Raw genomic sequence first — 27,747 nt, 5'->3', positions numbered from 1 at the left:
ATGTAAAATATTCTCTGGTTTCTGTGATGATCACACCTACTTGGACACACCTACTCATTCAAGGGTTTTCCTTTATTTTTACTATTTTCTACATTGTAGAATAATAGTGAAGACATCAAAACTGAAATAACACATATGGAATCATGTAGTAACCAAAAAAGTGTTAACCTCTCTAGGGTCGGCGGGACAAAATCGTCCCACCTACATAACAGCCAGTGGAATCCTGTGGCGCGTTATTCAAATACCTTAGAAATGCTATTACTTCAATTTCTCAAACATATGACTATTTTACACCATTTTAAAGACAAGACTCTCGTTAATCTAACCACACTGTCCGATTTCAAAAAGGCTTTACAACGAAAGCAAAACATTAGATTATGTCAGCAGAGTACCCAGCCAGAAATAATCAGACACCCATTTTTCAAGCTAGCATATAATGTCACATAAACCCAGAAGACAGCTAAATGCAGCACTAACCTTTGATGATCTTCATCAGATGACAACCCTAGGACATTATGTTATACAATACATGCATGTTTTGTTCAATCAAGTTCATATTTATATCAAAAACCAGCTTTTTACATTAGCATGTGACGTTCAGAACTAGCATACTTCCGGTGAATTTACAAAAAATTTACTAAATTACTCACGATAAACGTTCACAAAAAGCATAACAATTATTTTAAGAATTATAGATACAGAACTCCTCTATGCACTCGATATGTCCGATTTTAAAATAGCTTTTAGGTGAAAGCACATTTTGCAATATTCTCAGTAGATAGCCCGGCATCACAAGGCTAGCTATTTAGACACCCAGCAAGTTTAGCACTCACCAAAGTCCGATTTACTATAAGAAAAATGTTATTACCTTTGGTGTTCTTCATCAGAATGCACTCCCAGGACTTCTACTTCAATAACAAATGTTGGTTTGGTTCAAAATAATCCATAGTTATATCCAAATAGCGGCGTTTTGTTCGTGCGTTCAAGACACTATCCGAATGGTAAAGAAGGGTGACGAGCACGACGCATTTCGTGACAAAAAAATTCTAATTATTCCATTACCGTACTTCGAAGCATGTCAACCGCTGTTTAAAATAAATTCTTATGCCATTTTTCTCGTAAAAAAGCGATAATATTCCGACCGGGAATCTGCGTTTAGGTAAAAAGACGAAAGAAAATAAAGCATGGGGTCGACTCGTGCACACGCCTAAGCCCATTGTCCTCTGATCAGCCACTTGCCAAAAGCGCAAATGTGTTTCAGCCAGGGGCTGCCTCGATATCATTCAGCTTTTTCCCGGGCTCTGAGAGCCTATGAGAGCCGTAGGAAGTGTCACGTTACAGCAAAGATCCTCAGTCTTCAATAAACAGAGACAAGAAGCTCAAGGAATGGTCAGAGAGGGCACTTCCTGTAAGGAATCTTCTCAGGTTTTTGCCTGCCATATGAGTTCTGTTATACTCACAGACACCATTCAAACAGTTTTAGAAACTTTAGAATGTTTTCTATCCAAAGCCAATAATTATATGCATATTCTAGTTTCTGGGCAGTAGTAATAACCAGATTAAATCGGGTACGTTTTTTATCCGGCCGTGTAAATACTGCCCCCTACCCCCAACAGGTTAAACAAATCAAAATATATTTTATATTTAATATTCTTCAAAGCAGCCACCCTTTACTTTGATGACAGCTTTGCAAACTCTTGGCATTCTCTCAACCAGCTTCATGAGGAATGCTTTTCCAAAAATCTTGGAGTTCCCACATATGCTGAGCACTTGTTGGCTGCTTTTCCTTTACTCTGCAGTTGATGTTAAGATGTGTTTATTACTTGAACTCTGTGAAGCATTTATTTGGGCTGCAATCTGAGGTGCAGTTAACGCTAATGAACTTGTCCTCTGCAGCAGAGGTAACTCTGGGTCTTCCTTTCCTGTGGCAATCCTCATGAGAGCCAGTTTCATCATTGTGCTTGATGGTTTTTGCAACTGCACTTGAAGAAACTTTATAAGTTCTTGACATTTTCCACATTGACCGACCTTCATGTCAGTAATGATGGACTGTCGTTTCTCATTGCTTATTTGAGCTGTTCTTGCCATAATATGGACTTGGTATTTTACCAAATAGAGCTATCTTCTGTATACCACCCCTACCTTGTCCCAACTCAACTGATTGGCTCACCTGTTAATTTAAATGTTGACTACCTCATGAAGCTGGTTGAGAGAATGCCAATAGTGTGCAAAGCTGTCATCAAGGCAAAGGGTGGCTACTTTGAAGAATCTCAAATTTCAAATATATTTTGATTTGTTTAACACTTCTTTGGTTACTACATGATTCCATATGTGTTATTTCATAGTTTTGATGTCTTCACTATTATTCTACAATGTAGAAAATAATAAAAATAAAGAAAAACCCTTGAATGAGTAACTTTTGACTGGTACTGTAACTGAGATTGGGTGGTTAATTACAAGGAATTGTGATTTAGGGATTTCGTTTTTTAGGTATTGAAAGTTAGATCTTACTCTTGTGGGTCAGAAACAGTAACGTTTATATTCTTAACGGTTCAGAAAGTTAACATTTAAGCGACCATGAAGATGCTACGCAGTAAACTATCTTTCTTTGGTCTAATCTCTTAAAAGCTTTAGTAAGCCATAAACCTCAACTCTTAAAATGCTCCCTCGCTCTGTGGTGACGCAGAGGTTCTCTTTCATTGTAATGACATACTGTAAGTGATTGCTTTAAGTGGCTGCGCCATTTCAGCCCACCCTCCGCAACACCACCAAGTCCAGTCTATTTAATTAACCAGCATCCTGTATCTAATAACTGTTCTCATTGGAACAGCGCCGGCTAATCCATATAGCCGGGCCTAGCGCAAGCAGAGTGGGCCGTTCATCTCCTAAATTAAAAGCTACATTAGGAAAATCGCTGTAACGTATGAAAAAAGAAAACAGAGCAATGCAACCTCTCCAATAACCCTCCACCCCCCCCCCCCCCCTCCCCCTCCAGCCTTGTCTCAGGAGGACCGATGGCCAGCAGAAAATATTTTAATGCCGTTTTTAACCTTCAGATTCATCAGCTGGCCCAGGAAAAGGTCACTTCCTCCGCCAAGTATCGATCCCATTCGTAGGAAAGACGGTGGAGAGAGGCACTACAATATATTTGTTGTTTGACGAGGATGTGCACCCGTTAATGTTGGGTTAAATCTCTTAGGAAGGAAGGACGCATTTGCCACTGTGTGTATGGATGTGTGTGTGAGGATGCTTCCATGCATGTGTGTAGTTGGGAGGGAGAGGTCCTTTGAAGGAAATTGTTTTATGTTTATGAATTACAGGTACTGCTGCTTTACAGTATGTGTGGAGAGGAATATTAGATCAGGTTTAGATCAGGCTTTTGTGGAAGCGAAACTAACGTCTGGTGTTAAAGTTAGTATTTGTATGTGTGTATGTGTGTATGTGTGTGTGTGTATGTGTATGTGTGTATGTGATATGTGTGTATGTGTGTATGTGATAGTGTGTATGTGTGTATGTGTATGTGATATGTCCAGCATTTTAAATGTATAGCCTAAACGTATACTTAAAAACTGGAAATTAACCAATCCTCAATCGTTAACACAATGGAAAGGTCAAATGCTTTATTTATTATCTAAATGTTGAAAGTACGTGGGCGTGGAGAGAAACAAAATGTTGCAGTTTGAGGCCATGTGGCAGAGAGTGATGCGGGTGCTGGGGATGGGGTGTGAGCAGGTGGGTCTGGGCTGGTGTGATGTCATTGATGTTTGTGTGCGTCTGCATGCTGTTTGTATGTGTATATTTTGTATTGTAATTTTTTTAAATTAATAAATATGTAGCCACAATTTAATGTACTATATCTGCCTGCAAGGCTTGGACTGGGAATGGGACCAAGATGGAGGATGGAGGTCAGCAGTTGCCATGGATACTAGAACAATTCATTACTAATCCCCTTTTATTAAATATGCGTGAGAAAAGAGCAACTTTCCTTCCCAGTGGCACACCAGGGTTCTGAGTTATTCTAATCCACTGTGAGAAGAGATGTCTGTACAAACAATCCGATAAGATTGTGGTCGCCAACATTTCTGAGCGTGTCATCCATCGCCTCCTCTGGTTGGCTAGTGTTTGACATGGGCTTCCCAGCCCAGCCTCAAAACACACTGCCGTTCCCTAGTGACTTAAAATTCTCTATCAGCTGTGCCGCTTCCAGGATTCTTCTGTTAATGAAAGCCTTGAGGGGGCTAAGTGGACAGTGGTGTTGTATTACTTAAGGCTGAATAGTACTTCCAAGGCTAAAAGCCTGAACCCAGCATCAGCCCTGTTTCCGTTGGAGCTGGAAGGAGAAGGTCTTCCTCTCAGTCCTCTCTCTCTCTCTCTCTCTCTTAACCGCTCCATGTTGTCACAGCGTGTTAGGGTCTATGAGTGAACATGTCCTGGTGGAGCAGCCCATTGGCCCGGCTCAGCAGCACACTGAGGCTCCTCGTCGGACGGACGTGGCCCCACCTCAGCCCCACAAGGACAGGCTATTTTGGGCCTCATCAGCACTTGTTAGATGGCAGGCCTCATGAGGTCACTTAATGCATGATCGAGGGCCCAGGTTTGGGATCAGAGCCAGCCACGAATCTGAGCAAAGTTGGTGCGCAACACGCGTGCATATGTTCATGTACTATACATTATAGTATATGTGAACATACTGACCCAAATAATGTAATTAAGATCCTATTTTAGACCACAATCCCTATCAAATGCACTCCTTTCTTAATACATTTAAAGTGGAACTTTTAGCAACATGAAATCTTATTAAAATCTGTTCAATCTGTCCAGGAAGATTTTTTTTTTTTTTTACATTTTCTGACACGCGAGCACTTAGATATGGTCATTTCAGCGGTTTCATAAATTCATAGAATGTTTGGGAATGACGTCTGGTAAGGCATTTGTGAAATTTCTATAGCAAAATAGAGTGGGAGAGCGGTCGTGCGTTTGGACAATTAATAGACACTGCAGTAAATATAAACCCCCCAAAAAACCTCTGTCTTGTTCAGGACCGAAGTCTACGCAGACCAGCGCGCCACAGCCAATCATAGCTACAGTAGGCCTATATGCAAATAAGCCATTTGCCACACGGCCTGCCATTTTGAACTGAATTGTGTGTTTACAGACAGTAGCAACAGCGCGACATTAGATCACATTAACACATTCACCAAAAGCCACAAAATACACCTGAATGGATTTCTGCAAATATGTTAATAGCAAGGTAGTCCTCTTACATTTGGGATCTTCAAAGTCCTATTTATCAAATAACCATGAAAAGGTAGGCTATCTATCCCTCAGTTTCTTATCCACATCAACAACAACATGATCAACAACTAATGCTAGCCAGAGCGAGATGAGCAAACAATCTAACAAGGGAACATTAGATAAACCTTCTCAGACTTTTTCAGCTAGTTAGCTGTCAAAATTGCACTGATAAACGATGGTGAACAGTAGCCTTCTCGTCATTCTGCAGCTTGGCTGCCAATGCATGCTTATCCTAACCCACGTTTTGACAACTGAATGGGAACTTGCCTGCCTGCCCGTCTATTTGATCAATGCCAAATCTTCTTCTTCTTTGATGGGGGTTTAACGGCGGTTGGCATCCAATGTTAATGGTGCACTACCGCCACCGGCTGGACGGGGTATTGAATAAGAAACAAAAAAATAACATTTTGGGAAATGGGGAAAACGACGTCATACAAAATAAAACACGTCAACTAACAAAACCCATCACACTTCTTCAATCACAGTCCACTCCAAAATACATCCCTACATATCCACTCCAAAATACATCCCTACATATCCACTCCAAAATACATCCCTACATATCCACTCCAAAATACATCCCTACATATCCACTCCAAAATACATCCCTACATATCCACTCCAAAATACATCCCTACATATCCACTCCAAAATACATCCCTACATATCCACTCCAAAATACATCCCTACATATCCACTCTGTCACCGACAGGATTTCTTGCACGTCCTCGGCTGTGAAATCATGAAGACCCAAAAAACGTTCAGCGGCATTCACAATGATTGTAATTTTCTTAGACTTCTTCTTTTCTCAGTTTATGACCATTGCAATAAATAATACAAAGTTCACCTTTTTAACATGTAGCACTTCACTATCCCTCATTTGATAAGAAACCTTCACTTGTGGTGGCTTTACTACCATTGCTTCTTCCCCGCCACTCGTTCCTTCCAATTTTCTCACTGCCTCCAGATAGGGAGCACGCTTGACATGCCTTACCCTTGCCACCTCATTCTCCTTCACCCTAACAGGGCACTCCAAGAATTCAGACCCATGTTCACCTCCACAGTTGCAGCATTTCCTTTCATCTGGCATACAATTGACACATGACCAAATCTTTTACATTCATAACACTGAAGAGGCTTATGCACAAAAGCTCTTACAGGGTATTGCATGAATCCTAACTTTATATGAGAAGGGAGAAACTGTTCATCAAAGAACAGTAGCATGGATGAAGTGAATTTGTTTCTCCGTCCACCATACAGGTCAGTCGATGTGCATCAACCACTCCATCGATGTCTTCAGTTATATCCTCTGCCTTTATTTCTTGCGCCACCCCAGAAATAACCCCCTTGATAGGCACTATGCTACGACATTCCACTCCGATATCTTTTTGAGTCTTAAAACATGCTTCTTCTGCACCGCAGACACACAAAAAACTAAATAAGACCACTTCTTGTGACTCTAACCGACTCCACACTTTCCTCCAACATATTACAGATTTTCCTGGAGACATTAAACGGATTTCCCAAGTAGCATTGATCCAAAAACCTGACTCCGACCAAAAACGAGTCTAGGGGTTTCCTATTTTCCAACATAGCTTTACTTGTCTTGGCTCCGTTTTTCATTGCCGCTGTAACCCAGTCATTCTTACTTTCTGTACTATTAGCTTCACTCGACTCACTAGCAGTTTCAAACAAAACCAAGACTACCAAGAAATGTATTGGTGAATTACAGAGCCCTTGGAAAGTATTCAGACCCCTTGACTTTTTCCACATTTTGTTAGGTTACAGCTTAATTCTAAAATGTATTAAATAATTCCCCCCCCCCCCCCTCATCAATCTACACACAATACCCCATAGTGACAAAGCAAAAACAGGTTTTAGGACATTTTTGCTAATTTATTATAAATAAAAAATGGAAATATGACATTTACATAAGTATTCAGACCCTTTACTCAGTACTTTGTTGAAGCACCTTTGGCAGAAATTACAGTCTCGAGTCTTCTTGGGTATGACGCTACAAGCTTGGCAAACCTGTATTCGGGGAGTTTCTCCCATTCTTCTCTGCAGATCTTCTGAATCTCTGTTTGGTTGGATGGGGAACATTGCTGCACAGCTATTTTTAGGTCTCTCCAAATATGTTTGATCGGGTTCAAGTCCGGGCTCTGGCTGGGCCACTCAAGGACATTCAGAGACTTGTCCAGGAGCCACTCCTGCATTGTCTTGACTGTGTGCTTAGGGTTGTTGTCCTGTTCGAAGGTGAACCTTCACCCTAGTCTGACGTCCTGAGCGCTTTGGAGCAGGTTTTCAACAAGGATCTCTGTACTTTGCTCCGTTCATATTTGCCTCGATTCTGACTAGTCTCCCAGTCCCTGCCGCTGAAAAACATCCCCACAGCATGATGCTGCCACCACCATGCTTTATTTATTTATTTTATTTCACCTTTATTTAACCAGGTAGGCTAGTTGAGAACAAGTTCTCATTTACAATTGCGACCTGGCCAAGATATAGCAAGCAGTTTGACACATACAACAACACAGAGTTACACATGGAGTAAAACAAACATAAAGTCAATGATATATTAGAAAAATAAGTCTATATACAAAGTGAGCAAATGAGGTGAGATATGGGAGGTAAAGGCAAAAAAGGCCAAGGTGGCGAAGTAAATACAATATAGCAAGTAAAACACTGGAATGGTAGATTTGCAGTGGAAGAAAGTGCAAAGTAGAAATATAAATAATGGGGTGCAAAGGAGCAAAATAAATAAATAAATACAGTAGGGGAAGAGGTAGTTGTTTGGGCTAAATTATAGATGGGCTATGTACAGGTGCAGTAATCTGTGAGCTGCTCTGACAGCTGGTGCTTAAAGCCAGTGAGAGAGATAAGTGTTTCCAGTTTAAGAGATTTTTGTAGTTCGTTGCAGTCATTGGCAGCAGAGAACTGGAAGGAGAGGCGGCTGAAGGAGGAATTGGCTTTGGGGGTGACCAGAGAGATATACCTGCTGGAGCGCATGCTACAGGTGGGTGCTGCTATGGTGACCAGTGAGCGGAGATAAGGGGGGACTTTACCTAGCAGGGTCTTGTAGATGACCTGGAGCCAGTGGGTTTGGCGACGAGTATGAAGCGAAGGCCAGCCAACGAGAGCATACAGGTCGCAGTGGTGGGTAGTATATGGGGCTTTGGTGACAAAACGGATGGCACTGTGATAGACTGCATCCAATTTATTGAGTAGGGTATTGGAGGCTATTTTGTAAATGACATCGCCGAAGTCGAGGATCGGTAGGATGATCAGTTTTACGAGTAGGCTTTACCGTAGGGATGGTGCCAGGGTTCCTCCAGACGTAAAGCTGAGCATTCAGGCCAAATTCTGTGGTTTCATCAGACGAGAGAATCTTGTTTTTCATGGTCTGAGGGTCTTTAGGTGCCTTTTGGCAAAATCCAAGAGGGCTGTCTTTTTCCTTTTACCGAGGAGTGGCTTCCGTCTGGCCACTCTACCATAAAGGCCTGATTGGTGGAGTGTTGCAGAGATGGTTGTCCTTCTGGAAGGTTCTCCCATCTCCACAGACGAACTGTAGAGCCCTTGGTTCTTGGTTACCTCTCTGACCAAGGCCCTTCTCCCCCGATTGCTCAGCTTGGCCAGGCGGCCAGCGCTAGGAAGAGTTTTGATGGTTCCAAACTTCTTCCATTTAAAAATGATGGAGGCCACTGTATTCTTGGGGACCTTCATTGCTGCAGACATTTTTTGGTACCCTTCCACAGATCTATGCCTCGACACAATTCTGTCTCAGAGTTCTACGGACAATTCCTTCGACCTCATGGCTTGGTTTTTGCTCTGACATGCACTATCAACTGTGGGACCTTATATAGACAGGTTTGTGCCTTTCCAAATAATGTCCAATCAATTGAATTTACCACAGGTGGACTCCATCTCAAGGATGATCAATGGAAACAGGATGCATCTGAGCTCAATTTCGAGTCTCATTGCAAAGGGTCTGAATACTTATGTAAATCATGTATTTCTGTTTTTAGTCTTAATACATTTGCAACATTTTCTAAAAACCTGTTTACGCTTTGTCATTATGGCATATTCTGTGTAGATTGCTGAGGATTTTTTATATATTTAATCCATTTTAGAATATCGCTGTAACGTAACAGAATGTGGAAAATGTCAAGGGGTCTGAATACTGTCTGAAGGCACTGTATATTAATCATGGATTGAACTGCATCCATCTATTCTCTCAACCTCTTATTAAGTTGGTTTTGTAGCATAAACTGGGAATTTGATCTTTTTGACTGATATTACGATTCTCTGTTTGTTTCATATCTGCATAGTAGTTTAAACGCTGTCTGTTCCACTTTAAGTCCTCCCTTCAAATACTGTGTCTCTCTGTTTAGATATCAGTTCCACCCTATTGTGTTTGTCTATGTCATCAGAAAGAAAGAAAAGTCACACACTCCCATCATATCACTAGCATGTCTAAATTCAGCTTTCGTAGTGTGATAGGCAGTGAAATGGAGGGAGAATGAGCGGATTAACATTACTGACACTGGGAGGGGTTGAAATGACCACCAGGGATAATCCTTACAGCCACAACAACAAAAAAGAGACCATTTTTACATCAGGCTAGCGGCCCAGAGTGTGTGCCACAGCGCTCATCCAGGCACGCATTCTTTTTTAATTTCATCATTTGATTTGGATTGTGCGTGCGCGGTGGGTGGACGAAGGTCCATCACTCGGGACCGTTCTTGTCAACCTTTGGAGCGGGTCGGCTGCAGTGTGATGCTTCTGTGTTATTTTTAACCCAGGTTTTTTTCCAGACTCGGAGAGAGAGCCACACACTGAAAGGCAGACGAGGCAGAGAGGAGCGGCTAAGCCCGGGGATCAGGAGACAGGCGATTAACCTAAAGTCTGGTGCTTATAACTTCAAAGTACAAATAGCCCCCTGCTCACGGATCAAGTCCCGTCTAAAGGATGGACAGAGGGCGCAGGGGGCAACAGTTGTTCCGTGTCCCCACACGTACGTAACTGGGGGTCTGGGGAGGGCAGAGGAGGGTTGGGTAGGGGGTGAAGTGTGGTTCTGGCATCCACAGACAATAACTCCTTGCTGAAACAGTACTATTGGAGGTTTAGGTTGAGCCTTAGCCCTTGACATAGAGAAGACATGAGCTGAGCCTCTCAGTATCCCTGAGCATGGCGAGAGAAACCAGGAGAGGGGGTGAGGAACAGTGGGGGTGTAGTAATGCTACAGCAATACATTCTGTCAAGCTATGGACGTGATGGAAACCTGGAACCGAAAAAGAAGTGGTTTCTATATCGGGGACGGCGGCAGCCTAGCAAATTACGCTGTTTTATCTCTTTGATGGCTACAGGCCTTGTTAACTTCTGTGGTTTGCTTGTTTGTTTGTTCTCATGTTTGTTATCTTCCGAAAGCTGGTTCAAACATATTTCCATGGCTCAGCACCCTCCATGGCTATTATGGTCCCCATCCCTGGTCCCCATTAGCGCAGCTCCAGCCTCCTTCCTCCTTCCTCACCCCTATTCTCGTCCCGCACCCCAACCCACAGTACATAATGAACGACTAGCCGCGGCAGATGAAACAGCAGCAGGTCTCTCTCATCTTCGCTTTCTCTCTGGCCTATCCCCCTACCCTCTCCCAATCCTCCTTCACAACTCCCCCCCCTCTCTCTCTCTCTCTCTCGGACTCGGTCTTTGAAGGAAGAGGTAGGAGGCTTCATTCTCAGTCTGCTTGCATTAAGACACATTCAGCAAAATTAGCTCTGCGTATCCGCCGACGTTGCTCTATTCTTACCGCACTCTAAAGAGCCTACATTTTAATCAGCAGCTTGCTCCGACGCACAGGCCAAATGTTCTCCCCTTCATAAAAAAACACACTCACAAAAAAACTGATTGTCAGCTATAACTCTTGGGGATGAGGACGATTATTTCAGATTAAAATGGCCAAACATGACATAGTGAGGGAAACTCAACGGCAACCAAGAACAACAAAATGAATGCTTTAGAAACAGTGCATGTGGGGTAAAGGACTTATGAGAGAAAGACAATTACAATTTTGAACATCTATTAAATATTAAAGAGCTGAATGTGGTCCAAGAGACTCATCATTAGCAGTAATGGGTTTTATACATCGCACTATTCAGCTATTTATTCCGCTGCTTCTAATCTTTAGGAGGCAAGTCCCATCTGAATCATTACACATCCAATCCAACAACATGCAAAAGCTGTGTGTGTGTGTGTGTGTGTGTGTGTGTGTGTGTGTGTGTGTGTGTGTGTGTGTGTGTGTGTGTGTGTGTGTGTGTGTGTGTGTGTATGTGTGTATGTGTCTGTGTGCAATGCAGAAGATGAAAAGGATTCTTAGGAGAATCTTCACCTAAGAATCTTCCACACTCAGTTGTTTTGATCCTCAAACCCATCTCTAATGCGTGCTTGAACGAAAAGAGGGACATATTTTTGCCTCAACATTGAACCACACACATTTGTATGAAAATTAGGGGGAATGTGGTGAAAAATTGGTTGTGAGAAACTGGATGAGAAATTGCACTGAGCCAAGACCAATTTAGATGGCTCTTATCCATATGGGGACTAAACCAAAACAATCCCTCAATTCCAATGCATGACTATTCTTCATCACTGTCACAAGTAAATATGTGTATAAAATATTTTACTACAAATACTCAAAAATAATATTTTATATTTAATAGTTTGAAGTCAAGTCTTGATCTCTCTCTGTCCCTGCCGTCTGTTAATTTCCCATTTCTATGTAAATTCACTGCAGTGTACCACAGCCAGCAAGGCGACAGAATCAAGGTTACAGCAGCGCCTCTGTAAAGAAATGTTGATGTCTTTAGAAGGACTGGAGCAAACATTGAGAAAGTGTAAAGATCAAATCCAGCCACCCAGTGCGAGAAACATGGAGGCCATGCTAATTACTAGCCCCATACTTCCCCTGTACACACACACTCTCTCTTTCTCTCTCTCTCGCTCTCTCTCTCTCTCTTTGTTCCTTCCTTTCTTTGCCTTGTCTTCCGACCAACACTCACTTGCTTTTCTTCTTTTACCATTCAAGATGGATTTTCAAATATTCAAAGAAGAGTTTTGTAACTGTTTCCACATTGCACGATATGAACATATTGTAGGTAACCATTACTATCCCTGTGAGACTCCTCTCATTTATCATCCTCCCATAGTAGGTTAATTCGTAACATTGTTTGACTGGCTTTGGTGCAAAACTACCCTTGCTCAAAATACCACTACAGTACATTTAATGTGTCATAAATCGTTTGTGGCCCTTATCAAGTACATACTTATTAAGAAAGAAAGAAAATCCGCCTCCTCACTCTCCCCAGCTGGCACCTTTTCTCTAATGTTGAATGACAAAGGACAGTGAAGGCGTGCATATGTTTTAATATGGGTGTTTATGTGAGTGTGTATACATAGTTGTATCGAGAATTATTTAGGGTGTATATGTGTGTGTGTGCACGCTTGTGTGAATTTGGGTGGAAGTGGGGGGGGGGGGATGGATCTAGTTGCTACGCGTCGCTTCGACTCCTTTTCAGTACCCCTTGAATGCTGGAGCTGTTTCCATGGTAACACTGACCCCTGGGAGTAGATGCTTTTCACCAGGAGCCTCTTTATAATGGATTCACAGCTCGGAAACAAAGGGGGAAAAAATACACTCTTTCTCTCTCCCTTTTTTTTGTCCAGAAACGACTCTCTCTGTCAATGTTACAATGTTTGTCGAAGGAGTAAAAACAGCTCACTCTTATTTCTCCCCTATGCGACAGCATTGAAAAAAGATCTTGAGTATAGAACAATTTTTATACTTCTATTCCCTTTTGCTATTCCCTTTTGCTAGCCCCCCCAAGCTCGATTCACTCTCTTTTTCTCTGTCTGTCAGTTATTTCTAACATACTCCCTATTCGCACTCTTTGTTTGTTATCTTACGTCCTTCTCTGTTGTTCTGGGTTGTTTCAAGTTATTATCTTGGTTATCTCTTTTCTTCCGTTCCCTCGCCCAGTCCCTTCCTCTATTCAATTGATATCACACTTCTGTCATGTAGAGATACAATGTTAAGGCAGTGTGAAATCAGTGCAGTAACCATCTCTATGTCCTCTCTCTCTGCTCCTCTCCCCAGGCCAAGCTGATAGTACCAAACAGCACAGCAGGTCTGATCATTGGTAAAGGTGGAGCCACAGTCAAGGCCGTCATGGAGCAGTCAGGCGCCTGGGTGCAGCTCTCACAAAAACCAGAGGGCATCAACCTGCAGGAGCGCGTGGTCACCATTAGCGGAGAGCCCGAGCAGAACCGTAAAGCCGTGGAGATCATCGTTCAGAAGATCCAGGAGGACCCCCAGAGCAGCAGCTGCCTCAACATCAGCTACTCCAACATCTCTGGCCCTGTGGCCAACTCCAACCCCACCGGCTCTCCCTACGCCAACTCAGCCGAGGTGAACCCCGCTGCTGCTGCTGCCGCCGCTGCCACAGCCTCCAGCCTCCTGGGTCAGGCCACCATGCAGAGTATGGGCGGCTTCCCCACCACAATGGGTCCCAGCTTCTCAGGCAACGACCTCCTGACCATTACCTCGGCCCTCAACACGTTAGCCAGCTACGGCTACAACACCAACTCCCTGGGCCTGGGGCTCAACCCCGCCGCAGCCTCAGGAGTCCTGGCCGCCGTAGCGGCTAGCGCTAACCCTGCTGCGGCTGCCGCTGCAAACCTCCTGGCATCCTACGCCAGCGATGCCTCCACCAGCGCAGGCCACCAGGCCGCCTCCCTGGGAGGCTTCACCCTGGGCTCACTGGCCGCGGCCACTGGGGCCACCAACGGCTACCTGAGCGCCTCATCCCCGCTGATGGCACAATCCCTGATGGCTACTGAGAAGCAGATGCAGGAGGGGGCCAAGGACGTGGTGGAGATCGCTGTTCCCGAAAACCTGGTAGGAGCCATCTTGGGGAAAGGAGGGAAAACGCTAGTGGAGTACCAGGAGCTGACTGGAGCCCGGATCCAGATCTCCAAAAAGGGAGAGTTCATTCCCGGCACCCGGAACCGTAAAGTTACCATAACCGGCTCTCCGGCGTCAACGCAGGCAGCTCAGTATCTGATCAGCCAACGGATCACGTATGAGCAGGGTGTGCGCGCCACCAACCCACAGAAGGTGGGATAGAAAAAGGGAATGGAATGGAGGAAAACGAGTGGGGGCTTGGGGAGTAATGCAAAGTGAGAGAGAAAGGGAGAGGAGAGCAAGAATGTTGGAAGGAATCGTCCACACGTTTTTTCGTGTTTCAGTATTGTAAAAATGATGTGACGCAAAAATTTGCTCGGAGAGAGGAGAAAGTGTAATGCGGAATACAAATGAAAATAAGGTGTAAAATGTAAATACGGTTTTATTACTTAAGTCTTGATCTTTCGGGATTTTTTTATTGTTTTGTTTTTTTGTTCTTTTGTTTTTTGTTTGTTTGGGTATTCTCCGGACAGTGGTGAATGCGATTTTAAACTGGCATGCTGCCGCGCTGCAGTTTGGAAAAGGGGGGCGGTGGGGGTACTGGGGGATGACCCCCATGGAATCAGCCCCTTCCCCACCCCCACCCCCATTCCTGTGTAGCTCACAGATTTTTTTCTTCAGATTTGCCTTCAGTTTCAATTTGCCTCTTACCCTGCCCCCCCCACACTTTTCACCCTCCCCCTACAAGGGTCTGATAAGACTGCAAACAAGTGCTTGGTTTGAGATCTAAGGAAAATGCCTGTAGTTGATGACATCCCCCTCCATTCCCCCATCCCTCGCCCCTCTCACAGCCCCCCCCCCCCCCCCCCCCCCCCCCCCTCTGTTTTGGGCAAAGGAGGTTGAGATGTGCCCTCCTATCCCTATTGCCTCGCGCCTTAGGTTCTGATTTAGCCAGATGCATGCTATGCCACGCTCCGTATTTATATCCGGGATGCTCGTGTTTCGTATGTAGGACGAAGGCAGAGACGCGTGGTGCATCTCATTGGGTCAGAATTCGAGAGTAGCGCTAGAGTACATATAGAGGTTGGGGCATTTTTCTCAACAAGGTTTGCAGTCTGATATTATGATTATTATTATGATTATTATAGATATCATCATCATTATTTATTAATATGATTTCACCCATAAAGTTCAGTATTTTCCTTGTTTTTTAAATCTGTGAATTCAGGTTGACATGAATGTAAAGACTATTTTTGATTTGATTTGTTTAATTTAAGTGGATTTAATAGTATGTCACGTAGTGTAATATACAGTATGTCTTATTTAAGTCCAGTAAAAACTGCACCGTAGGGACCACTACAGTGATGACGAAGAGTAAGGGTTAGCTTTGATATCCAGCAAAGAGCAGGACAGTAAATATTCACATTAAAACACACACACACAAACCCTCTGATGCCATTTCAGTGCTAAAAATGGATTATAACATATTTACATGGCAGATTACGGTGAAATCAAGCAGACTAGTCTCTATATACATACATAGCTGCACAATGAATATGCCACTTGCACAACAGGCCCAAGAGCAGCGTTCACGTTCTTGCAGGAACGAAGTTCTCTAATAACGTCAACCCCCAAAGCTGTTTCAGTGTTGTCTGAGCTCAGATTTCTCTCCCTCTCCAGCTTAGCCTGTTACCCTCAACATTGTGAAAAGCCAAAGTGTTGTTGGGACTGTAGGGCCATAGCCGTCTCCACTGAGATATCCAGCGAGCGCTGCTCTTCTGCCTGTGGCACTCTAACAACACTGTCTAGACAGGCCAGCCGAGAGACCAGGAACAAGAGCACTTAGAACCTAGAGGTGACGACCCCGCCAGGATACGTCCATACTACTGAAAAATACAAACACTGAAGATGAGAAAGTTGATAGTTGAAACAATCTCGCTAGGGTCCAAGCAGATTGCCAGGCCCCGTCTCATTGCAAGCAGATCTATTTTAAGGTCATTCATATTTCGAAGTTGTTTTCCCTAATACTTGCTCTTATCAAGCAGTGTTCTTCTGTCCACGATGAACAGGGGGAATGTAAGGTGCTACGGTCTGTTGGGCATAAACTACAAGTCTAATGGTTGTGGGTTATTCTGATTTTGGCAAACTGTAGGGACCTCCCACTACACACTCCCTGCAATGGATACTACCCACTAACCTATAAGCTGCTAAAGATGTTTTGGTTTGTTTTATCTTGTTTTTGTTTGTTGTTGTTGCAATCGGAGTACACTGAAGTCCATCTTAATGCACTGTGAAGTGTGGGTATCTTTTTGTCTGCCCATGAGGTCAGGGCTGTGTGCTGTAGGAGCTTGGTCACAGGCATATGCGTTATTATTATGTCAGGGAAATGTACACATGAAAATACCAGGCAACTAGTCATATCTCACGAACAAAACTCTATTTGCATACAATATCAGTTCTCAGTTAGACGTGCAAGACGAGGAAAGAGTATTCATGTTTCTAAACACTACGTTGAAACCGTGATCCAGGATTGAGGCTTTGACTCGTGATTCTGGATGCGCTTTGACTCAGTTTGGCAATGAAAGTAATGTGGTTGTAGAAACAGTCTCTATTTGGAGGATGGGATGGGCGGGAGGGGGGAGTGGAAGAGTTTCATCCCAGTTTTGACCGGGTTGCTCTTGTTTTTAAGATACTCTAATCGTCCAACTTCATATTTGCTGTTTTCTCAAACAGTTGAAATTGAAATATTCTGTTAGCCAACTGAAAATGGAGGGCTAACCTAAAATGTGATTACTTTTAAAATGCCAAAGGGGGGGGGGGGGCACATTTTGCTTGACACTAAACAATCTAACTTGGTCTGGTAAGGGAACCTATCTCCCCAATTGGACATTTAGACACTGTAATGTAAAGGAAATCTATCCAATGGGGGGCTCTCTCACCATTATTCAACATTGGAATGTTTTCTCTATTGTCTATTGGAGCGACAGTGAGCGCGTATCTCGACAGATTGGTAAGGAGGCTTCTTTATTCCCATCTAATACCATCCACTTTCCTCACCCTCCAACCCTTGTACCTCCGTGCACCCCATTCTTACACATCAACCCAAAGCCCCCCTCTCACATCTCTCCATGGGTGATAATGTCTGGTGTTACGATGCATGTCTGCTTGCCCTTCCAGACCACAACTACTCCAAAACAATGACTGTCTGAGTCTCTTAATGCTTTGAGGGTTGAGAGGACAGAGTTCCCTTGGTTGTAGAGCTGAGCATTAGAGTCTAGTTAGTGACCATTTTGCCAGCAGCAATGAGAACAAATTAGTAGGTGGCAGAGGAAGTAAGAAAGAGAACCTGCAACCAGGCATCTAAGAGAGAGAGCTGACTTCATTCTGTCAATCACCTGGCCAGTGGCTTGAAACCATATTTTATTCTGTATCTTAGTGATAGGAGTGAAAGCATTATGCTACATTTGGTACACATGCCCAGATACATACAGTACATTCATAAACACATTTACATAGATTGCGAGTAGAATAAGGGAAATACTGCACGTTGAAGTCAATAAGAAATGATAGAGATTACTGGATATAAGCGATACTACAACTGTGACAAATCAATGTGAATGATATCAAAGCGCTGTAGTTGGAGATCACTAGAAGGTGCCAACAAAGTTTGTCAAAGGACGGCTTTGTTATCTTTTTATCTAATTCAACAAAATTACCCCATGATGATGGGGTTTTAGGGTGTCCATTTTTGGTTGGTTTGTAATTTAGGGGATCTAGATAAAATGTGATGAGTACTGGAAGCAATATACGTAGTAGCATGTTGTCCTTGTATTGTCTTTTTGTTCTGTCCGTTGTAAAAGCTTTGGATTTACCTAGATGTTGAATAGATTTACATAATGACAATTTTTTTTTAATTTGTGAAATTGCTGCTATTTAATAAGTGATGTACTAAAAATAAAGTTAAAACATATCTGATTGGTCGTTTAGCAGGGTGTTCTAGTTCCAAGAGGTGTACTAAATGCTATACATGCTGGTAAGATAATAATTACTGTTAAAACAAACTCAACAAATAAACCTGTGCCAAAATAGATCTTTAAAGACTGAAACTGAAAATATGCGTGATTTAAAGAACATTACATGAAAGGAAACGTACTTTTATAGGGAAAAAAATGTGAAAAGTGCCAAACGGACCATATTTATAATTGTAAATAGAAGGAAATGGTACAAATGACTTTTTTGTTGTTGAGTAAAATCGATGAAAAAAAAAAAGTTTTAGTTAAACTTTTAATTCCCCTTTACTTACTATAAGACATGAAATAAGGGATTGTGAAGGAAGGGAGCCATCTTGTTAGCTAGTAATCCAGAATTCCTTGAATATTACCGTACTTAGACTCCGGGGACAGAAGAACCAACGTATAGATAGATTAGCATGGTTAATGATACACATGATATTAACATTCTTAATACCGCCTTTTATAGTTCTGAAAATGTATTTTGTGGAGATAGATGTTATCTTTTTTGCACGTCTATATTGCATGATATCAAAGTGAAGCGTGGACAACAAAAAAATGTTAGAAAAAAATATCGTACAAAATTTTTGGCCCGGTGTGTATTCTTCATTTTGAAGACAAATCGTTGCATGCCAACAATGGAAAAGCCTTTTCATTTTCCTTGACACAATTTCAAACGTGTGTTGTTTTCACTAAGAACATGTAGGGACATAGTCCATTAGAGCAAGGCCACAGTGTAATTAGATTGTATGACTGGATGAGTATTTTGTGAGAACTTTGTCTAGGCATTAAAACATTCTTAGAGAGATAGGAACAAACTTTTAATCAAACATGAAGCAATTCGTTTTTTGCTGGTTGTGCTTATTTTACTAAAACTCTAAAACTGCGTTATTTCATTCCGAATTAATTTTAATGCTTTTTACATAGATATGGAGATATTGTCCAGGAGTATACTCACCTCTGCATAAGTTTGCATATCACTCTTCGATCATGACTTCAGGGCTTGAGTGTCCATGTGTTTTGTGTGAATAACTAACATCAGGTAGGCCAGATCTGGCCCTAGTGTCATTCTAACCATCTGTTTCCCTTTCCGGCTCCTTCTGAGCTTGATCTCTTGTCTTGATGTAAATATGCACTTTATATTTCTCATTTAGACAGATTTCTAATTTAAACCCCCATCTCCTGAAAGGAAACTAGGAAAAGTATTTTGATGTGTCAAACTAGGCCGTGTGTCGGCACCATGATTTTTCACACTCTGTTGCTGTTCAGCTTTGTATTTCTCAAAATCCTGGGTCTCTCTCCAGAATTTGGGACAAGGTGTGTTTGACTCTATAATCACAGAATTTTGTCTCATTACATAATTACACTTTCTACCACAAAATATATATATATTGCCAATATTCCCCATGTTGTCCATTGCCCAACTGTCATTCAGTTTCACCATTAGACAACTGAATGGTGTTGGCATGCTCAAAAGGGGATTGTAAATTACAAAAGCTGGTCAGCCACAAGAAAACATAACTTTTCCTCACTTAACACAGAATTTGGACTTGTGTATATTTCTGAAGCTTTTAATAACAGTGTCAAAAAAGGACACTCAGTCTAAACTATAACCAAATTGACATCCCTGTTCCTAGCGATGCCTCAGTTGCAATACAATGTCAGCATGAGGTATACTGTATAGCCCTGTAGAGTAAGCTGAGATGGGGGTTTGTGCATTAGTGTAGTACCTTACTGTACAGCTGTGCATGTGCTATTGTCTGGCTCTCTCGTGTCTGTTTGTCTGCAGTAGGTCAGCATCATGTCGTCTCCATGTTGCTGGGTAAACAGATCTGTTTTGTGATGTGCAGAGGAATGCAAACTTATGGTTCACCTGCTGTAGGTGACATCATTGCTTTTCAGTAGGTGTGTGGCTATTAGTGCTCAACTCCAAAACCTCACAATGCCCCAACCCCCGCCCTCCTCGCTCACACCCACTCCCACCACCCTTAGCCAGACATTCACGGAACCCAGGGTCCCACTCTTGAGCTTGTACCCCATCGAAGCACCAGCAATTTTAGACTGCATTTGTCATATCACTGTTCAGTTCCTCTTTTTTGTTTTCCTGTTTTTTATTTGTACTACGCTCTCTAACCTAGACCAATTATAACAAAATGCCATTCATATGTATCCTGTTTACTCCCCTTTTCTCCTTTTTGCACTTTCACTGCCCCCCTTTTCCAACCACTCCCCCACACTTCTGCTCCGATCCCGCCACACCACCAAACCCCCCACCTCCTCCTCCTCCTCCTCCTCCTCGAGTTTCTCCCGAGTGCCAAACAAAAACAGTACCATTCCAAACTTTTTTGAGTTTTCTTGTATGTTGGACATCCATTGGACGCACCCATGAAGCCAGCATGTTCCTCCATAACATGATGTCAGTCATGACGCCTCAACATTACCCAAAAGAAACAGATCAAAAACCCCCGAGCTAAAAGCAGACCTGGATTAACCCGGTAAAGGCTGGCTACCTCTCATAAACTGCTTTTCCTAATTCTCTACCATCTCTTCAACCTCCAGGACATCATTGATTGTGTGCCATAGTGTTGGGGGCACTTGTCACTCTCCTCACCCCCAAGTCTCTCCATTTGATTTCGATGGGAAAAATAAAAAATCCATTTCTAATGACGATTTTTTTCTTTAACATTAAACCACACTCAGAATGGTGTGAGGAGTGTAATCGTCAGCTGAGCAGCCATCCTCTGTCTTCTGAACTTTGAACTTTTCACCCCTCATGAACTTTATTGACCTTCTTCCTCCCCTTCTATGTTCATCAAACTGTTTGGACTTAAATTTCCATTCCATCACCAAAACTATTTGAGACTGTGCAATTCTAGTTGAAATTATTGGATTTTTTTGCTTGTTTCTCATCATTGGGGCAATTCTCAGAGATAAAGAATGAAAAATCATCCACCAAAAAAATACAGACAAACAAAAAAAACTAAACAACTGTTTCTCCACAATTTCATTTTTCTCTCATTGTAAATATTTTTGTCAGATTTTGTTGAGCTGTAAAGAGAGGCGTGTTCAACAGAATGGGGCCGGCAGCATAAAACCCACTTAGTGGAAAGAGGAAAAGAAAGACGCACCTCATACATCTACTCATTGGTTCTGCTACAGTAGCTTGTTGTATTGACATTGATGTGACCTGCTGTATTTGTTGTTGTTTATCGCCATGCTAGCTCCACTTAGATAAAAGGATGTAAAAACGCAAAAGAGAATTAAGTTCTGGAAATCCTCCTCATGATAGAATTGTTTACATTTGCTAGCGTAGCTGTATTCGTTGGTGGTTTCGTTTTGCTTAGTGTGAGTCGTAGTTATTGTAATGCTTGGTAGTGGAAGAACATATCAATGTGGAGAACTTGCTAGTCTCAGCACCTTACACTAGATGTGGGACACACAAGACTAGGGAAAACCGTGTCGCTCCCAAACCACAAAAAGGAAGTTGAGCCCTCTTTAGTGCAAAAGAGTCACATGATAAAAGTGATATAGTTTATAACTACGATTATGTTAATTAGGCATATTGTAGGTGGGCGTTGCTGAATGTAAATGCCAACATGACAAAGGTGCCCGTAGTGCCAACTGAGACATATCTCGGTCAGTGAGTTTAGTCGATCGAAGAAGACTGAAAGTATTAATTTGACACAGCTAGACTGGACTGACCATATCATTGCTTAGCTTTGTTCTCCACTCACAATGTTTTATGCTGCCAGCCTCATTTTTTGATAACACTTCATGAGCTATTTATTTTCAACCTATTATATACTATTAATAAATTACAACACAACAAGAAAAAGGGAATGACTGGAAAGGTGAATTATTGTTTTGTTTTTTAGTATTTTAGTGGTTGCTTTTAACACCATTCATTAACTGACTTAAAGAGTATTGAATATTTAATGTAATTGTAGCATTGTGTTTGTAAAAAAAAAAGTTTAAAAAAGTAGTGAGTTGTGTTTATTGACTTGTGGATTACCAGTGAAGTCAGCAATCTAGTGCTAATATATATTTAATCTTTTTTTAAGGATTATTCTTTTCCGACAGCAACAACAGTCATTATAAATGTTCATTTTAGCATCACCTGTCTTCTGTTGTCTTATTCTTCACCTCCCACTACACTCAGTCTCATCCAAGTAACACATTGCAAGTTTGTGCCTGAAACCATGTGCTTGGTCTGGGGGCGGGGCCATATGGTATGAGTGGCGTGTGTGTGTGTGTGCGTGCGTGTGTGTATGAGGGAGAGAGTGTGTGAATGGAAAGGCTGCTGTCTGAGCCTTGGTGGGTGGGTGTTCTGTCCAATGTCCACCAAAGCTAAAACCTGGAGGGCTTCCATTCACCAATGGAATCCCCTGACGTTATAGCTGGAACTTCATCATGTGACCTGAGTCGACTATCGTTCATAACCCTCCCACCAAACCACTCTCCACCACTACCCTATCCCTGAGTCATCCCTTACCACACGCCAGCACCATGTGATGTTCTCCATCGATAACATACTACTCGACCAGATCCACATTAACATGTCTCCTCCATGTTTCCAAAAGGAGTGCGTTGCCAGTCAACCTGCTTCACATGATACTCAACCATCCTCTCTAGCTGCCGGGGCCAGGCCCATCAGAAAACGATTCTTCTAAAAACAAGAGAATAGACAGAAAGAGAAATAGTGATTCTCAGGGTATCTTCTTGATCTACCTTTATATCCTGCGTTCTGCAGTTGTCCCACTTTATTCTGCCCTAGTGATTTCTATGGAGCCCAAAGACGACGATGATTTCCAATGCTCATGTAATGGTTGCTAAGCAATTATTCTGAGGGATGACATGCACACACTTAAAGGAGTGTGCAAATGCTGTATTGTTTACAACCTAAATGAGACCAACGCTGTTGAAAAAGAATGTGTAGGACAAGACAAATTATTACGTATTGCTAAATGATGACATTTCAACAACAATCTTTGTGACATGAGTTAATGTAATTACGAGTCGTTGCATGTTACTATTTTTTGCAATGAAAATATCTTTTTTGAACTGTTAGAATGGATGGTACATTGTCAAATTAGTGCAACATTTAGACGCTAATAATAAAACAAACGTTGGTGTCAGTGTTAATGTCACCATCAGGAGAGGTTTTGGACCAATGAATGCAAAATGTTGTAACGGTTTTGTTCATTTGTACATGGTAATAATGGGTCAAATAAACCATTGAAGCTAATTGTCAGGTAGACATCATTAGTCTTACTAATTCATTAATTAAGGCCCACACATTGGTTTACCACGTTAATACTCAAAGAGGTGCTTGAAAAACAGTTGATATTGGACAGAATACAGTTATTACTATAACCAAACCCCAAAAGAGGTAAGTTAAACACCCCTTGTCCTGTAACACAACGTTGCACATGATATTGTGGCGTTTCACAAACACACATGTTTACCCGAGGCAGAAAGAATATGTCAAGCGGGTTTAGGTATATAAGGAGGACATGAATGACAATGTTGGACATCACCATGTTTTTGCTGAACAAGCATCAGGAAATCAGGAGTGTTGCAGCATAGCAATCAGAGGTTAGACGATCTGAAAGGTTGGGACTCGTCTCACCTCATCCAGTACACCCAATACAATAGAAATGACACAATCAAGATGGAGGCTATGTTGCTCTTTGACATTTTCATCCTCCCACCATCACTGTGCACCAACCAGCAAACACCACCCCCCGCATTCACCATGTCTCCACAGCCAACCTATCAGGACCTGTGGATTTAGGCAGATCCAAGCAACTTCTGGCCCATGGGCTTAGACCTCTCCATGCATTGGCTATTGGTTTATTGACCTGCAGCACAGCAGAGTCCCCAGGTTAATCAACATTCACAGCATGGTCTGAAAACCAAACCTGTCTCACAAACCTTCCATACAGTAAAGAAGTACCTCCAAGGTTCAGAATGAAGCAGAGTTTATGGTTTACTGCACACACCTCCCAAGTCATTAAATCAAGGCAATTTGTAACGCCGCTAAAATAACGTTATGGTACAATATGAAGCCAACAATTGTAATGAGCCCCTGAGCTACATAATATAACTTTGATGCGCCTCTTCTTAGGCACTACAGTAGATGTGTTTGTTTTGTGTCCTTGATAGCTTTGTAGTCATTCCAGAACATCAATGAACTGAAAGGAGGTAAGTTGTGAGATTAATGGAGAATAACTGAACCTAAAAGGGATAGTTCACCCAAATTACAACATTACACATTGGTTTCCTTACCCTGTAAGCAGTCTATGGACAAAGCATGACAGCAATCCATGCTTTACGTTTTAGCGTTTGTGGCACAAATCCCATTCCAGTCATGGGACCAATACTAGCATTTTTCACGCATCATGTCCAAATCATCCAAGGTCTTTAAAATTGATTGTGAAGCTCAACAAAGTCACATGTACACTACTGTTCAAAAGTTTGGGGTCACTTACAAATGTCCTTGTTTTTGAAAGAAAAGCAAATTTTTTCTGTCCATTAAAACATCAAATTGATCAGAAATACAGTGTAGACATTGTTAATGTTGTAAATGACTATTGTAGCTGGAAACGGCAGATTTTTTATGGAATATCTACATAGGTGTACAGAGGCCCATTATCAGCAACCATCACTCCTGTGTTCCAATGGCACGTTGTGTTAGCTAATCCAAGTTTATAATTTTCAAAGGCTAATTGATCATTAGAAAACACTTTTGCAATTATGTTAGCACAGCTGAAAACTGTTGTTCTGATTAAAGAAACAATAAAACTAGCCTTTTATAGACTAGTTGAGTATCTGGAGCATCAGCATTGGTGGGTTCGATTACAGGCTCAAAATTGCCAGAATGGTAGTGTATGTTTTGAAAAGGATGCGCAAAAAAATGACTTGAATGGGATTTGTGCTACAAATTCAAAAATGTTAGCATGTCGAAACAGTGCTAGGGAAACCAAACCAAAGCATTGATTGCTGTCATACCTTGTCCATAGACTGCTTACAGGGTAAGGAAACCAAAATTTCATTTTTGGAATTTGGGTGAACTATCCCTTTAAAGGGTGCGTTTGCACTGTATTATTCACTCTACAGAATACTACTCAATCCCTGTAAGCCCCATTTGTGGCTTGTGTTTTCCGTGAAACCTCTGGGCATCTGGTGAAGCCGCTACAATGACAGATTAGGCCCCTCCATATCCCTCCCATCTATCTCTCCTGCCAGTTGGACTGGATTGGTGGTAGGACAGCTTGTGCTTCATCTTCGCCAACGCTGCCAATCCTGCTAATTGTGCATCTCTCCTGCCTGAGGCGACATTGATTTTCCTTCTCCTCCTAGCTGCTCATTTTCCATTCCCTTGTTCATCCCAAGAATCCCTGTAAATCCCAGACCGGCTGTTCCATGGAATTCCCTAGTCCTGTTCGGATAGTTAGATAGGTAGGATAGACGTAATGCCTTGTTGCTGTGCTTCTCCTCACTGCTTCTCAGCTGATGCTAGTGTTGGCTAACATCCTACTCAGTTCTAGAGGACAGAGAGTGAGAGACAAAGAGTTTGCCCTAATACAGTATGCTTGAGGCTGGAGCGACTAGATTTTGCACCTAGTTCTTCTACTTGCTCCCTCAACTAAGAACAAGGACATCAAAGACAACTCCCATTGATAATGTCATAATAACAGCCCAGTCAGGACGTGACCCTATGGGGTTCACAGGATAAAATATAGATGATGGAATAAATGTCCACATTATCCCCTCATAGATAAGATGACAGCAGTTTATCATGTGCCATAGATACAAAGGCAGAGTCCTCCAAGGCAATTTCATCAAGGGGGGGGGGGGGGGGGGGGGGGGGGTATGCTACATTACACATATAGTAATTGATGTGTACAAAAATGTGTTGCTAATAATTATTTTTTACCTGCGTTTTGCACAATCAGACTGTAAACCGGACCTGCTTTGCCTGTGGCTACAGTACAGTAGCATTAGTCCCATCACCAGACCTACTGTATGTAGCTGTTCAGATTTCTGTCTGCAACAGCACACCCATGTCCACCCACACCCTATTGCTCTGTTACCTAGGTCGCTGGTAAGGGGGCTATGCATTTGCCAGAATAAACAGCAGATGTTTTGAATCTGAAAAATTCACAAGCACTTAATCCTTGGCAAATCACAGTGCTATACTGCCTAATTGAATTCCATGGAAGCTCATTTATATTCTCTTGTGCTTGGCTATTCAAGGCACAGGTTGATACAGAGGATAAGAATAATAATGTGTCATAACAGCCAATGTTTGAGATTTGTTCCCTTATGAGATGTTTTGACCAAGAGTTAAGAGAAAGTTCTGACCAAGAATTAAAGATACAATTTTGACTAAGAATTAACATGGCTACAGAGACATTTAATGACAATTTCACCCTACCTCTGCTTGAATCAACAGATACATTTATTTTTAATGCAATATTTTGTATAAAAATTAGGGAAGACAAATGTTTAATTATAGACTACATCAGATTTTAAAGTATTGGCTGATAAAGGAGATTATTTGTAATTTAATTGAAATTGGAATGTATATTTTTGACAAACAGAATGCTATTTGTATTTCGACTGCCTGTGGAAGACCAAGTTTGTGTTCTAAAAGTTATACCGAAATTTTCGCATTTTTACAAGGACTCAGGTCAATGTTTGGGTTATTTCTTGAATGTTTTCATCTACTTATTGCATGTTTGTCTAGGAAACTAATACTTTGTCTTTGATTGAGGAAGATACAAATTGTAGACTGTCATAAGACTGAAATCTTGAAACTAAATCCACACTTGTTTTTCAGTATTAAATTGTTGCTGTCTACCATTTGCATGTACCTTCTATGCATTTAACAAGTATCCATCATTAAGAAAGTGAAATCAAATTCCTGGACCTGGAAATGAACTTAAAACCACACAGCTACAACAAACCCCAAGGTTGAAGAAAACCTCAACGGACCTCTCTCACTTAAACTTGCCATCTGCACTGGTACAAGAGCTGTCCATATTTGACTAGCAACAATGCAAAAATGATTCCCACATCCTAAGCAACTGAAGTGGAAACTGCCTATTGTCCTTTGGCAACACTTTACATTACATAGGCATTGAACTTACTAGCCTGTTAGTGTAATAGGCTGTTCCACAGGTGGTATGAGGGCGGGGCCTATGCAATGACAGGTGTAGCCAATGACCTTATAATTATGGCACTTTACTTCACGGCCAGTTTATAGATTATATTTCAGAACCTTTATTCCACAGACCAAAATCTGTATTTATTCCATCTGGTTTATCATTATTTTTAAATCAAATTGATTTAATAATTTATGCCAGTCAGATAAGCAAAATACTGAACAATGATTGTATGTTTTTGTATGTTTATTTTTGTTGTTGTTGCTGTTGTTGTGATATTTCTAACCAACATTACAGATTATGTTTAAAATTAGAA

At 41.9% G+C, this 27,747-nt stretch overlaps 1 protein-coding gene across 2 annotated transcripts in view; it reads left to right on the top strand.

Moving 5' to 3' along the window:
- The window catches only part of LOC106612696 (RNA-binding protein Nova-1), a 65,799-nt gene extending 42,293 nt beyond the window's left edge, over positions 1 to 23,506 (top strand). For both annotated transcript variants that reach the window (XM_014214115.3, XM_014214116.3), the window contains one exon: positions 13,445 to 23,506. In XM_014214115.3, the coding sequence (XP_014069590.1) occupies positions 13,445 to 14,473 (1,029 nt within the window). In that variant the 3' untranslated portion in view covers positions 14,474 to 23,506. The remainder of the gene's footprint in view (positions 1 to 13,444) is intronic.
- The last annotated feature ends 4,241 nt before the right edge of the window (positions 23,507 to 27,747 follow it).

The sequence above is a fragment of the Salmo salar genome, chromosome 09 (genome assembly GCF_965601325.2).
Source record: "Salmo salar chromosome 09, fSalSal1, whole genome shotgun sequence".
NCBI lineage: Eukaryota > Metazoa > Chordata > Actinopteri > Salmoniformes > Salmonidae > Salmo > Salmo salar.
The sequence above is the reverse complement of the archived record's forward strand: the minus strand, read 5'-3'. Positions and strand labels throughout refer to the sequence as shown.